Genomic DNA, 13,493 nt, shown 5'->3' on the forward strand with positions numbered 1-13,493 from the left:
TTTTCATGTCAAGGGCCACCCAAAATGATATGTATTTTGCCGTGGACCCCTATCTCAAAATACGTTGTTCCAGCGACCCCCCAGAAGCAAAGATTTGAATAGCCCAAGCATAAGATAATGGTAAAAGTGGTTACTCAGATGTGTTCCCGGTCTTAATGGGTTAAACATTATGACTTCCATTTTTTTGTCTCCTTCTGTGTCTCTTGTGTAGATCCTGGTGGGTGATGAAGACACCATGCTGGACCACAAGGAGCTGCTGAGTACCTGGTACCACTTCCTGATCACCAGACTATTATACTGCCACCCGACCGTTAAACCCACGGAACTGCACTACTACGCACAGGTAAGAGATACCGCCCCCAACTGTCACGATACATGTCAGCATCGCGATTAATCTATAAATCGATTTTATTTTCCACCCCTTATGGGCACGTTGAGTAATTTATTTGTGTGTATATGTGTGTGTGTTCTCCAGTCATGCATGACCATGTTCCTGGACTCCAGGAGCGTCCCAGAGCCTCTGGACAGCATTCTATTGGGAGCTTTTGAGTTTGACATCCACCAGGTCATCAAAGACTGCAGGTAACACGCACGCGCACGCGCGCGCGCGCGCACACACACACACACACACACACACACACACACACACACACACACACACACACACACACACACACACACACACACACACACACACACACACACACACACACACACACACACACACACACACACACACACACACACACACACACTCAATTGGACCTCTCTAATGCTCTTTATAAGCTGGCACCATTTCTGTCTACTCTGCGTCTCAGAGGAGGGCTGTGGACAGTTTCAATTATATCTTGTTTCAGCATAATGCTAACTTTCCGGGAAGAGAAAAGGCTGTAGTTTCTATTAGCTTGGATGATGTCATTCACTGGTATGCAGGTTATTGAAGTGTCCACAGCCCACCAATGAGACACAGAGTGAGTAGACACAAACGGTGCCGTCTGCCGTAAGTAAGCTAGTAGGACCGATCATCTGAAAATGGGTGAAGTGCTCCTCTAACCTCTTTCAATCCGGGAACGCATCTGTGTCATTTTAAGATTTCTTTGGCTATTTAAAAATGGCAGATCTACAAGCTCATAGCGCGGCACTAAATATTTTTTAAAGTGAACATTTGTAAAATATTCTGTTCCAGGGACCCCCCCCAGAAGCAAAGATTTGCACAACCTTTCCTCGATTTTTCAAAAAATAGCAGATCTACAAGCTCATTGCCGCGCTATGAGCTTGAATATATGCTATTTTTGAATAGCCCAAACAAATCTAAAAATGACGCTCCCGGTTTGAATGGGTTAAGTATGTGGTTTACAGTTGTAATAGTCAGTTTGTCTTGGCTAACGATAATATTTCTGTGTCTGTTGGTTTACAGTATCGCTCTGAACAACTGGTGGTTCGTGGCTCATTTGACGGATCTACTGGATCACTGCAATCTGCTGCAGTCACACAATCTACAGTAAGAGCTATGTGTATTCATATAGACCATGAAAATGTGTATTAGCATCAATCTATGTGTGTTGACAACAAACTATGTGTATTCACAATCACATCAAACTATGACCATGCAAAGACGCCATGACATCTTTGTGGCATGAAGTTTTGTTTTGTGTTCAGCTTTGGATCCAACCTGAGAGAGTTTCTCCTTCTGGAGTATGCATCTGGTCTGTTCACTCATCACAGGTGAGACTGTCCTGCCGCCAAATATCATATTTATGTGTTATTATTAGTAGGGTAGGGTACTGAAATTCAGTTCCAAGTCGGAACCTAATCCAAAGTGGACCGGCCGGTACCCATAAAAATAACTAGCTTATCGGTTACTAAACACATTAATAGCTGTTCATTATCAAATGCAGTTTGTACAATTTATAGTAAATACCAGACTGGGATCAACCCGTTTCGCAGTTGTCTGATTTGGTCTAGAGCGGATATGGATAATAGCCTGTGCTCCTCCAAAAATGATTTCCCTCGGCCAGAGTAATTTTATGAGTATAAATGTTTGACCTTGTATTATTATTTTTTTCCTCCAAATTCGGAACTGAAATGGGGAATCGATAAAATCCTAACATACCCATCCCTGATTATTAGGCTTCCACGCAATTCTAGACTGTTAATGCTGCTGGGATGCTAGGGAAAGGGTACATGTGCTTAACTGTGTGTGTGTGTGCGGCTCTTCCATGTGCAGTCTGTGGCAGCTGGCAGTGGACTACTTTGACCATTGTCCAGAGTTTGGTCGTGTTTACCTGGAGCTGCAGATTGAGCGAGTTCCTCTGGACACGGAGCGGAAGGCGCTCAAGGTGCTCCGCATCTGTGAACAGAGACAGATGTCTGAACAGGGTAGGTATCTGTCTCGGTCTGTCGATCTTTCTCTCTTTGCTCTCTCCTATATCTACACTTAAGCATTAACAGTTGTATGTTTTGTCACATGGTTTCTCCAGTGAGGAGCATCTGTAAGATCATGGCCAAGCGAGCCCTGAGGAACAGCCGTCTGGGGTCAGCTCTGTCCTGGACCATCAGAGCCAAGGACGCTGCCTTCGCCACCCTCATATCAGAGAGGTCCGTACAATGACACAACAGTCATCAATGTTGTTCTTTTCAGTGTGATGCATATCAGTGTCCCCAAGTCAGCATTGGATTAGATTAATCCATTTCATGAGGACCACATTCCTGATTTGTTTAAGATCAGGCCTCCTCTTGATTTAGGGATTTAGGGAAAGATTCAGGATGGGGTTGAGGTCAGGATTAGGCATTTAGAGGTTAGGTTTTAGAGTTTTAAATTTCTGATTTATTCTTTATACTTGTTGTGCATCAGTGTTGCATACCGAAAATAGCCGACCTAGATCGGTTATTTTCGTAGTGCAACACTGACACTCAAGGTATGACTCAGGCTTTAGATTTAGGGTTAAGAATGGCGTGTGTGTGTGTGTGTGTGTGTGTGTGTGTGTGTGTGTGTGTGTGTGTGTGTGTGTGTGTGTGTGTGTGTGTGTGTGTGTGTGTGTGTGTGTGTGTGTGTGTGTGTGTGTGTGTGTGTGTGTGTGTGTGTGTGTGTGTGTGTGTGTGTTAGGTTCTTGCAGGACTACTGTGCACGAGGGGCCTTTTCAGATCTGGACCTGATTGACAACCTGGGTCCAGCCATGCTGCTCAGCGACAGACTCACTTTCCTGGGTAACACTCTCACACACACACACACACACACACACACACACACACACACACACACACACACACACACACACACACACACACACACACAGGGCCAGCCATTAACAGCAGTTTGTGAACTTGTGACTGTTTGTCACATGGTTAATTTTATCAACACATCAGCTGAGGGGACGTTAAATCACTACACACTTGACCGTATAGTCGCTGTTGGGCCGTCACATGACACGTGTGTACACACACACACACACACACACACACACACACACATTGTGAGCCTGTATATCGGCTATTTTTGGTGCGTGACACAGCACAGAGTACAGTATACTGTAAAATGGGCTTAACCCCCTTTTTTTTTTACGTGAATTGGTCAAACTAGCAATAGAATACACAGAAGCATCTTCCATAAAACCCAACTGGTGTGATATTTCACACAAGTTATATAAAGCCTCAATCTGCGATTTCTTCAGCTGGTCGGCTGTATGTAGAAGAGCAAGAAACATTATAATGTTTAAAGCAGTGTGGTTCTCAAAACGTTTTCATGTCATGTTTTGTCACTTTTGGACTGTAAACAAAACTTTAATCCAAGTTTCCAACCTCCAGGGAAGTACCGCGAGTTCCACAAGCTGTATGAAGAGAAGAGCTTCACAGAGGCCGCCAAGCTCCTCCTCTCCCTCATGACGGCCAAGATCGCCCCGCGCAGCTTCTGGTGGACCCTGCTGACCGACGCCATGCCTCTGATGGAGCAGAAAGAGGTCAGTCAGCGCTCGGGATGGTAAAGTGCCTGCCCACCGCCACCGCAGAGGTTGTGGGTTCGAATGATAGACAGTAAAAATAATGAACAGCGTTACGCCAATAGACTCTACAGACCGTAAATGAAGCCTATTTTTCAGCAATTTCAAATCCGCCATCTTTCTATTTCGCTTCATATCCTATGCACCCGGAAATTAACGCTATTGGCTGGGTTAGGGTAGCTTGTCAGTGAAGAGCGGGGGCGGGGAATGAATGCTATTGGTTGTGCAGCTTGTCTATCAAATCATCCCGCCCCTCCTAGAGCATACCCTACTTTATCATCAATTTTAAAATAAATGGGACCATAATTTACCAAAACACATATCATGGTGATTGAAAGAAGAACTTTAAAATAGCGACTGGAAGCATAAAATATATGTATATATATATATACTATATTATAGTATTTATGACAATGTTTATTAAGGTAATAGAATCAAGGTCCAGTCATGCCCCATATCTCATCTCATCTTCGACGGTCAGGTCATCCCCTTCTCCTCCTCAGTCACAAATTTGGGTGTTACATTTCGACCCTCACCTGACTTTCAATGACCTAACCCTGTCAGATGCAGAGAAGCTTGTCCATGCCTTTGTCTCCTCTAGACTGGACTACTGCAACGCACTCTTCATTGTGATTCCTTGCAAAAGTATTCAGAAGCTGCAATACATCCAAATGCGCTGCCAGGATCCTAATGAGAGTGCGTAAGCATGATCATATAACACCGATCCTATTTTCACTGCACTGGCTCCCCGTCTCAGCCAGCCAGGATCGACTACAAGGTCCCACTAATCACCCACAACTGCATAAATGGACATGCCGCCTCCCTACCTACAGAAATTGATTAAGCCTCCACAAAATTCCACCCGCACCCTCAGATCTACAAGCAGATTCCTCCTCGATGTCCCTGATACAAATCTACGTACTATGGGGGACCGGGCCTTCCGCTCGGCAGCGCCGCGCCTATGGAACAGCCTTCCTATTGACCTGAGAGCACCACAGACCCTGGACTCTTTTAAAATAGGCCTGAAAACGTTTTTGTTTCAGAGGGTATTTTCGTGTTGAATTTAGTCACATCTGTTTTTAAACCCTGCTTTTTTAACTTTATATGATTGATGATTTGTTTAACCATGTGGCACTCTGACTATTTGAATTCCGTAAAAAGAAGAAAAAACTACAATAAAAAATAAAAAGTAAAATTACAGTGCAGAAGAATGATTGAAAATTGTCAATGAAAGGCAGCAGGAAAGAGACTTTTATGTAAAAGAACAAAGAGTTCCAGCAGACCTGCAGCTTTGTGGGAGTTTGTTCCCAATATGTGGTGAATAGAGACTAAACGCTGCTTCTCCACGTTAAGTTCTGATTCCAGGGACAAAAAAACAGACCTACCCTAGATGACCTGAGAGGTCTGGGTGGTTCATGATGTAGCGCAAAAGATCATGAATGCATTTAGGCCCTAAACTATTCAATGCTTTATAGAGCAACGGTAGTATTTTGATATCAATTCGTTAGTGGCACCTCATTGATTGTTGTTTCTTGGTCTTTTTCAGGTGATCTTCTCAGCAGAACAAACCCACGAGCTGATGTTCTGTCTGGAGGAGTTGACGTCCTCCTTCCAGACCAGCGCTCCCGGACCAGACGGACCCGTGCAGGTACACCCATCCGTTAGAGTTCGCAGTCGCCACGAATGACTTCAGTCATTCAGGCCAGCATGTCTTCCATGTTGTGCAGCCAAAATAGCCTATCTACAAGCTCTCAATCCGACGCAGACACATTGAGAGCTTGTAGATGGGCACGGTTTCGTCTTTACAGTCGCGCAAATGTATCCTAATATAAATACAAATCATCTAAGTATATTTAGCTTGCTGCTTAGCAGAAATGGAAATTAAAGAATAAAATGTAAAGATTCATTTTAAAATATATTTTCGTGAACGGAAGTGCCAGTTCCCTCTCTCGGATTTCGGGAGGTGTAGTTCCAGACTCTATATAGCATTCAGAGATTGTGGAATAGTTGTCTGGCTACGCGAGACTAGTAACGGCAGGAACAATACTATTAAAACATCATAATTGTACATATTGTTTGGGGAGGGGGTCGTGAGATTTTATTTTGCTTTAATCCATGTACACCTCTCTACGTCCATTATCCACAGTGGTGGAAGGCTGATCATAGTCACTGCTTAAATCGTTTTTAGCAGCCAAGGCAGACTGTATTTTAGTTTTGAGTTTTTTTCATTTATTTTAAGCCTGTTAAAAGTACAAAACAAAATAGCAGATCTACAACCTCTCAACATGTCGCCTTGTCATGCGTTGTGAGCTTGTAGATCTGCCATTTGTGTGACACTGTAGTGTGATGAAGTAGTGCATTCATTTACGACAAAAAAAGCAAACAGAAACAACATAAAAAGTTTAAATAAGGAGATACATGGTTTCTGTGTGTCATTTCAGGAAGAAGACATCACCAAGGTGGAACTCCTGAGGCTGGCGTTGGCCAGGAACCTGGCCATGGCCATCGTCAAAGAGGGGACGGTGGAGGCCTGTTGTTGAATGTGGCCGTAGCCACAATATTGTTTTCTTTGTTTTTGTACTGTATATAAAACGTAACAAATAAAAAAAATGTGCTCTTTGATAAAAAACACTTCTCATGTTCTGATTTCCCCAACAAGTAAATTGAAGTGCAGTCTTCTGAGGTAGAGTATCTGACAACAAAGAGACATCCATTGAGAGAAACATAATGTTTTTTTTGTCATGCAGGGAACGGGGAATGACATCATACCGTTACAGTACACACGGCAACACATTTAGACAAATAATGTTCCATGTAGCAGATAAGTACATCTATAATCAATACTGTACACACGTGTTCCAATCCAAGTACTACCGGAGCAGAGTTTTAAGGTAAGTTAATGTAGACCATTGCAGATCTCCACCATCGGATGGCGCCAGACTAAAGCACAGGTAGGTAGGGGATGATTTGGTCTTGGGTAAATCTACAAGCTCATCGTGAGCTTGTAGATCTGCTATTTTCAGGGCATTCATTTACGTAATAAACATTAAGAAGTTGTAATATGGAGGTACGAAGATTCTGCCCGACAGCAATGATATGCTGCATGGCATGATGAGTGTACAGTGGTACTTTAGCAATTAAAAACGATTAAACTAATCAGAGAAGCTGTCGTCATAATACCATAACGAGAAGCCAAAAATAAATAAATAATTGGCTACTCTAAATTGTAAAAAAAAACAAAAAAACAATTTAATGTAACAATCCAAAGTGACGACAGCAAATGTAGACTACTTGATTAAACAACAGTTTTGATTGATTAAAACTGCTATAGTTCAGAAATTGCTAAGATATGACAAAAATAGGTATGAATTTGAATGCCATTATACAAAGGCTAAAACTAAACATCTCTGTGTTTGATCTCGATGAAAAAGTAAATCTGGGTGCAGAGTAAACATGTTCCAACAGGTGGTTTTAAACAATAAATCTAAATCACAGTTGTCATAATGAACCCTGATCATCAGTAAGTTGGTGTTTGCTGTAGATTTTTGTCTTGTCCTGCCACCTTTCCCTTTAACCTTAAATATAAACTCAAACTATTTATTTGACGTGAAAGGCCTGGTGGTGCAAGACTAAAGCTATGGTTTCACAAACAGAAGGTTGTGGGTTTGGATCTTGGTCCTGGTGAATCTTAATTTTCGGTCCTTTTAAGGTTAGGAGCGTAGAAGCAGCCCACCTCCCTCCTCACACTCTCTTTGACCTCTGCTAGGAGAGGGAGGAGCATGGTTAAGTTAGGAGCATAAAGTTACATATTAAACAAAGTTATTGTTTTATTTAGGGACTTACATTTTTTTGTAGTAGTTTTATTGTCATTTTTGTTTATACTTTCATTGTCCTTTCACCATGTGTTCACTATTTACAATTAGTGTGGAACATAAGCATTTGGTTGCGTCAGAAAGTTCATAAGAACATAATTTTTTTTATAGTATGGCTCATCGGAGGTGAGCAATCTAGAAGAGGGTCTGTCTGTACGTGTCCAGAGATAATCTCACAAACCGCTGCACTGATCAACAACACATTTCTAGAGCACACCGACAGGTCACATACAGTAATAACCTCCAAACTTTTCCCCCACATGTTTTTGAAATAACAAACTTAAAGTTTACAATGGAAGTCAAAGGTTAGCTGAAATCTCGAGTCATATGTCATAGATCAGGGGTCTTCAACAGGGTCCTCAGAGTTACCACAGGGGGGCCGCCAAATCTTTGTGTGATATATGTTTTACATTAACCAACTGAACCCTAGCATTCCTTTTCTGAGGAGAACTTTAGCCAAAAATAGCAGATCTACAAGCACACACCGCCTCGCCTTCGGCTAGATCTGCTATTTTCGGCTATTTTTGGCAAAGAGCTATAGGTGTAGAGGGAAAAAAAGAGCAGACCAAGTTAAAAAAAAGGTTTTATCTCAAATACAATTTTATACAATATAGAGGGGGTCCCTGCTACATCTTTTTCTCAGCTAGGGGGTCCTTGGCCTGAAAAACATTGAAGACCCCTGTCATAGATGACTGATGTCACAGGCTGGTCACTTGAAGTTTGACATCCACATTGGAGCCACGGCGTTGCCATGTGGTTCCGAGACCCACATAATTACGTTTTTTCCCCCATTTTTATTTTCTCAATTTGTCTCTTGCACTTGAAGGGGAACACTACCACCATCGATAGTGTGCGTACGCTCTGTTTGCCTCGGCCATCTTGTGGAGCTCGTGCTTCTTCTTGATCACGTTCCCTTCCTTGTTGAAGGCCATCAGCAGCTCCTGTGACAGTTTCTCGTACATGAGCGTGCGTCGGTGCTTGTTCTTCCTGCACTCTGTGATCATCCAGTTCATGGCCAGGTATCGACGTCTGTTATCCGTCAGAGGGATGGGCACCTGAGGCAGGAGGAGGAGGAGGAGGAGGGACACTATTGAGACAGTTTCAGCTTCAATGATTACTATGGGAACACAGTTATGTAACACTTATTTTATCTTTGTTTCATCCTTACTGTGGTGCTATGACGACTGAATTGCCCTCATGATCAATAAAGATCTATCTATTTAGGGCAGTCCTTCATATCAGGAGGGTGATATTGGTTTTCAAATGAGTGGGCATAGGTTTGTTAGCAGTGTTGTTGTTGGCACTGTTTAGCCGCTAATCTATATTGAATTTAGAACGTCACCATGGTGTTTCATACGTAGGAGGAGTTCTCTGATAGTTTGGCTACACAAGACTACTTTCTTGGATGTTGTAGGTTGGTGCAGAAAGGTCCAAATAGCTCCCATTAAGAGGATTTTATTGAATGCAATGACGTGACGACATCGGAGCAACAAGCCCTTTGCTAAAAAAGTTAACTAACCGCAACAGAGCAGTTTTATGTTATATTTACATTGATTCTCATCAGTGAATCAGCGACACGTTGTGAGCTTGTAGATCTGCTACCTTCAAACATTTTAGTACTTTTACTTTTGGTACTTTAAGTATATTTTGATGCCAATACTTTTGTACTTTTACTCTAAGTAACATTTTGAACACAGGCCTTTTACTTGTAACAGAGTATTTTTATATGGTGGTATTGCTACTTTTACTTAACACATTGATTGCCAAGATATTAAACATCTATCCCCTTGCCAGCGTATAATTACCTCAATCCGATGATATCTGAAACTCTGTGGAACCGACATTGTGTCCCAAAAACACAAACAAAATAGTCCCCGTGGGCTAGCGGACGGATCTGTGTATCCATAGGAACGACAACGTTCCGACCGCTATCCGCCATTTTGGGGCTTCTAGTGGTTTTCAATGCAAAAAAAGAAACTGAGTTGCAGCTGTTTTTCTGAAAATCCCAAACAGGAAGCGGATGGCTTCCTGTTTTTTTGGAAGGACGTCACATCCACATACTACTTCTCTGAGTGACGATCGATCATTCCAAAGCTGTGTTAGGTCGCCCCTTGTAATTTTCCCCAAGAAATGAAAGAACGCATCAATGCGATCTTGGCCATCAAGTGATGCATTTGAAAGAACGCATCAATGCAATCTTGGCAATCAATGTGTTAAGTAAAATATCTGATTACCTCTTTCACCACTAATTCTCATGCAGTTCTGTTAGTGTCATCTCACTGACCTGGTAGCTCTTGCCTCCTTTCTGGATGCTGGCCAGACCGATGACAGGCTTACAGTTGTCCAGAGCCTGGTGGAAGATGGTGTACGGATTGCACTCGATGTCTTCCTTCTTGCCTTCAGGAGACTTGTGGTACTTCTCCACCTGTTTCCTCTTGATGCTCTCCAACGTCTGTCAGAGGGAGACAGAAGTGTTATTGTAGATAATATGCTGTCATGTTATAGTAGGATCAGAGGAGAGCAGTGTCCTCGCAATCTACCATGTTCCCTCACCTGATTCATGATGTCTCTGGAAAGAACCTTGTTTCCACCTTTCATCATCATGTTGATGAACTTACTGTGGAGAAAATACAACAGCAGTTAGCCAGCTGCACAAGCCCAAGCCTAGTATACAGGTTCAGGTTGGCTGCAAGTATTGGGAACTTAGATTAAAGTCTTGTAAAGACATTTTGTATGCCATCTAGATTCTAGATGGCATACAAAATTCTAGAATAAAATGTAAGACCAAACTTTCAACAGAAATAAACATGAAACGTTTAAGATGCTTTCAATGTAATATGCAATGTTACAAAAAAAGATAATGAAACTATCAGAAGTGCTTCTGGTATTCAAGAAACCACCAGGTGCTATTTTTATTAGAAATTAGCTTTTCTTTCAGTTCCTCCCTTGGCAAAACTCGCTTGCATAGTAGTCATATAATAGTCATAGAGTCCGATTAGGATGAATTACCTTAAAGGATTAGTTCAGGAATGGTTTTGTTTTTGTCGCATTCCTAAGCCAATCATTTGATGACCGGCGGAGACTCAGAGTCACAAAGAGTCTCCTATGGACCGATGACCCCGTCATCAAATTATTGTCTCAGGAATGCGACAAAAACAAGAAAATCTACATGAATTCAAGGCTTCATGGGGTGTGTAATTGATAGAAAATAAGTAATTTTTTGGGTGAACTACTCCTTTAAGCAATATTCAAGACTTTTTTTGTGAATATGAATTTTCTTTAAGGACTCGTGACATGTGTTCAATCAGTACCTTGCGACTGGGTCGCTGAACGGGGAGCTGGACTGTGAGTTGCTGGCTGCCTTTATGGGTCTGACAGCTTTCAGTTCCCTCTGTTCCTTCTCCTCGGCACTGAGCTCCGTCTCTGGAACGCTGTATGGCTCCTTACGCACCTCTGGGTCCAGGTAGTACGGATTGTACCGGTTCCACCTCGCCACCAGCACCCTGGAAGCCAGAGAGACACCGTTTTATAGCAGTTGATCTGTCAGTGTGTGAATGGAAAGCCCTTTGGACAGTAGCACCGTTTATTTTTTTGGGTTTGTGCGTGTTTGTGTTTGTGTGCGCAAAACATACTTACAGCACCAAACATAAAAGTAGTCATTATGCAGAATATTCATTTCACAACCATATTATTGTATTGTAATTAATTAGTGATGCATTAATGTTTTCATCACTTAAATGTTGCAGCTGGTAAACGTGGGGCTGATTTTAATGACTATGTGCTGCTGGATAGATTAACCTATAATAATGCAACATTCATCACTTGATGTAATGTTATCTATTATTAATAATCCAAGTCTGCAATGCAACTAAAGCTGTCAAATATATGATTGTAGTGGAGTAACCGCAAGCAACTCTTAGACGCTAGTTTTAATATCTGGCATCTAGAGTTGCAATACCAACCCTTGACAGCCCATGCATCCAAACAGAACAGTCCTATCTGATTGTGTTAAAAAATGTTAACCTCGCCAACATTGCAGCTGTACGGAAAATGTGTATATCCTCTTTGTGTCTGGCATTAAGTTTTTGTTTCATAAAAAAAACATACATAAACCACTTCATCAGCCCTACTTTTCGACCATTTGAAAATACTATAGCCGATCGATAAGCTCACAGTGAGCTTGTAGATCTGCTATTTTCAAAGAGAAAAGAAAAAAAGATAATGATAAACAACTAAATGCAATATAAAAGGAATGGAACAGATTTTTTTAGATGTGAAATGTAATCTGTAAAATAAATAGATCAACTATAACTGGGAGGAAGAGGGAAAGGGAAGGGGGGAAAAGAATGGCAAATGGCTATATTGCAACAGTAGAAAACATTTCCTCAAAGTATGACAGAAACTGTTGCCAGACTGTAGTATACTTCTGAGTGGAGCCCCTGATTGTATATTTAACCCTTGTGTTAGGGTCTTTTTTGACCCGTTTTCAAGTTTGAATAGGTAAAAAGTACCCTTTACATTTCTTTATTGGAACGAGGTTTCATGATATCCCCAGAAATAGCCATTTAATGCAACAAAATTATTTATCATCATTTTAATTAATTCTGATGGTCTCAAAAAAAAAAGTGACACTTGTGGTGTTAGGGTCCGAAATGACCCGGCAAAGAAGTGTGGCTCATTTCCCCCCAAATTGTCAATATTCAATGTTTACATGTTTGAGAGTGAGAGAGACTTGTCCTCAATTAGCATTTGCTATCAGGAGTAAAATATTGTTTGAGTTTATGAAAAATAAATTACTTTTTACCTTCTATGGTATACGGGTCAAAAATGACCCTAACACCACTAGGGTCACTATTTTTAATAATTTTAACATTTTTTAAAGTAAAAAAAAAGAAAACAAGTATATATATTTTTTGAAAATTATTATTCTTAATTATTCTATTCTAGCTAGATAACATCATTATCCATTGCCTTCATTATAGGACATTTAATGAGTGAATTTTAACATTTTTATAATGGAAAACTAGATATATTGAAAGATGAAACCCTAGCCCTAACCCAACATAATATTTTAAAAAGTGTTTACATGGATATGAATGCATTAAGTCAGCTATGAGGTGGGAGAAAAAAAAATAATGAAAATATTTATTTTTTTTGTATTTTGTATTTTTTTAAATCAAATTTGACCCGCTAACGCCACAAGTGGATGCAGTTTTCTAACACAATGATATTTATGATGTGACATAACATCCTCCACTCAGCGTTTATGGGATGGCGGTGTTGCTTTTTTCAGTCGTCTAGCAAGTAAAGAGGAGAACGCTATAGCTCCATCTTGGTGCTCCCTGTGGCAGAACCTAAATAGTAAACTATAACATGTTATTAATAGTTACCTTGGTGTCCAAGGTTTTAGCAACAAACCAGTGATGGAGGCCGCCATCTTGGAAATGTGCCTGTCAGCGACGAGGACCCCGCATCAGGACCTCTATCAGATGCCTGCGTGGAAAAAGACAGCAACAAAAACATTGCCATTATTAAAACATCATCTTAATTTAAATATCAACGTGTTATCACTTATTAGACGTGTAAATATATTTATCTTTACATAAAATAAAATAAAAGTAATAAA

The 13,493-nt window shown here is 41.1% G+C and overlaps 2 protein-coding genes across 2 annotated transcripts in view; one reads left to right on the top strand and one right to left on the bottom strand.

Annotated features, from left to right (window-relative positions):
- The window catches only part of nup85 (nucleoporin 85), a 14,048-nt gene extending 7,429 nt beyond the window's left edge, over positions 1-6,619 (top strand). Inside the window, exons 10-19 of the mRNA XM_084072896.1 lie at positions 212-343; positions 476-582; positions 1,418-1,501; positions 1,660-1,725; positions 2,228-2,379; positions 2,481-2,598; positions 3,107-3,207; positions 3,805-3,956; positions 5,542-5,643; positions 6,437-6,619. Coding sequence (XP_083929022.1) covers positions 212-343; positions 476-582; positions 1,418-1,501; positions 1,660-1,725; positions 2,228-2,379; positions 2,481-2,598; positions 3,107-3,207; positions 3,805-3,956; positions 5,542-5,643; positions 6,437-6,535 — 1,113 coding nt within the window. The 3' untranslated portion in view covers positions 6,536-6,619. The remainder of the gene's footprint in view (positions 1-211; positions 344-475; positions 583-1,417; positions 1,502-1,659; positions 1,726-2,227; positions 2,380-2,480; positions 2,599-3,106; positions 3,208-3,804; positions 3,957-5,541; positions 5,644-6,436) is intronic.
- Positions 6,620-7,408: 789 nt separating this feature from the next.
- On the bottom strand, positions 7,409-13,319 carry mrps7 (mitochondrial ribosomal protein S7). The gene is made up of 5 exons (XM_084072923.1): positions 13,258-13,319; positions 11,179-11,370; positions 10,421-10,484; positions 10,152-10,319; positions 7,409-8,922 (listed from the first exon to the last, which is right to left on the bottom strand). Exons 1-5 carry the CDS (start codon positions 13,302-13,304, stop codon positions 8,701-8,703), a joined length of 693 nt encoding a protein of 230 aa, XP_083929049.1. The 5' UTR covers positions 13,305-13,319; the 3' UTR covers positions 7,409-8,700.
- Between the last annotated feature and the right edge of the window lie 174 nt (positions 13,320-13,493).

This window comes from Gymnoscopelus microlampas, assembly GCF_963454915.1.
Source record: "Gymnoscopelus microlampas genome assembly, chromosome: 11".
Lineage (NCBI taxonomy): Eukaryota > Metazoa > Chordata > Actinopteri > Myctophiformes > Myctophidae > Gymnoscopelus > Gymnoscopelus microlampas.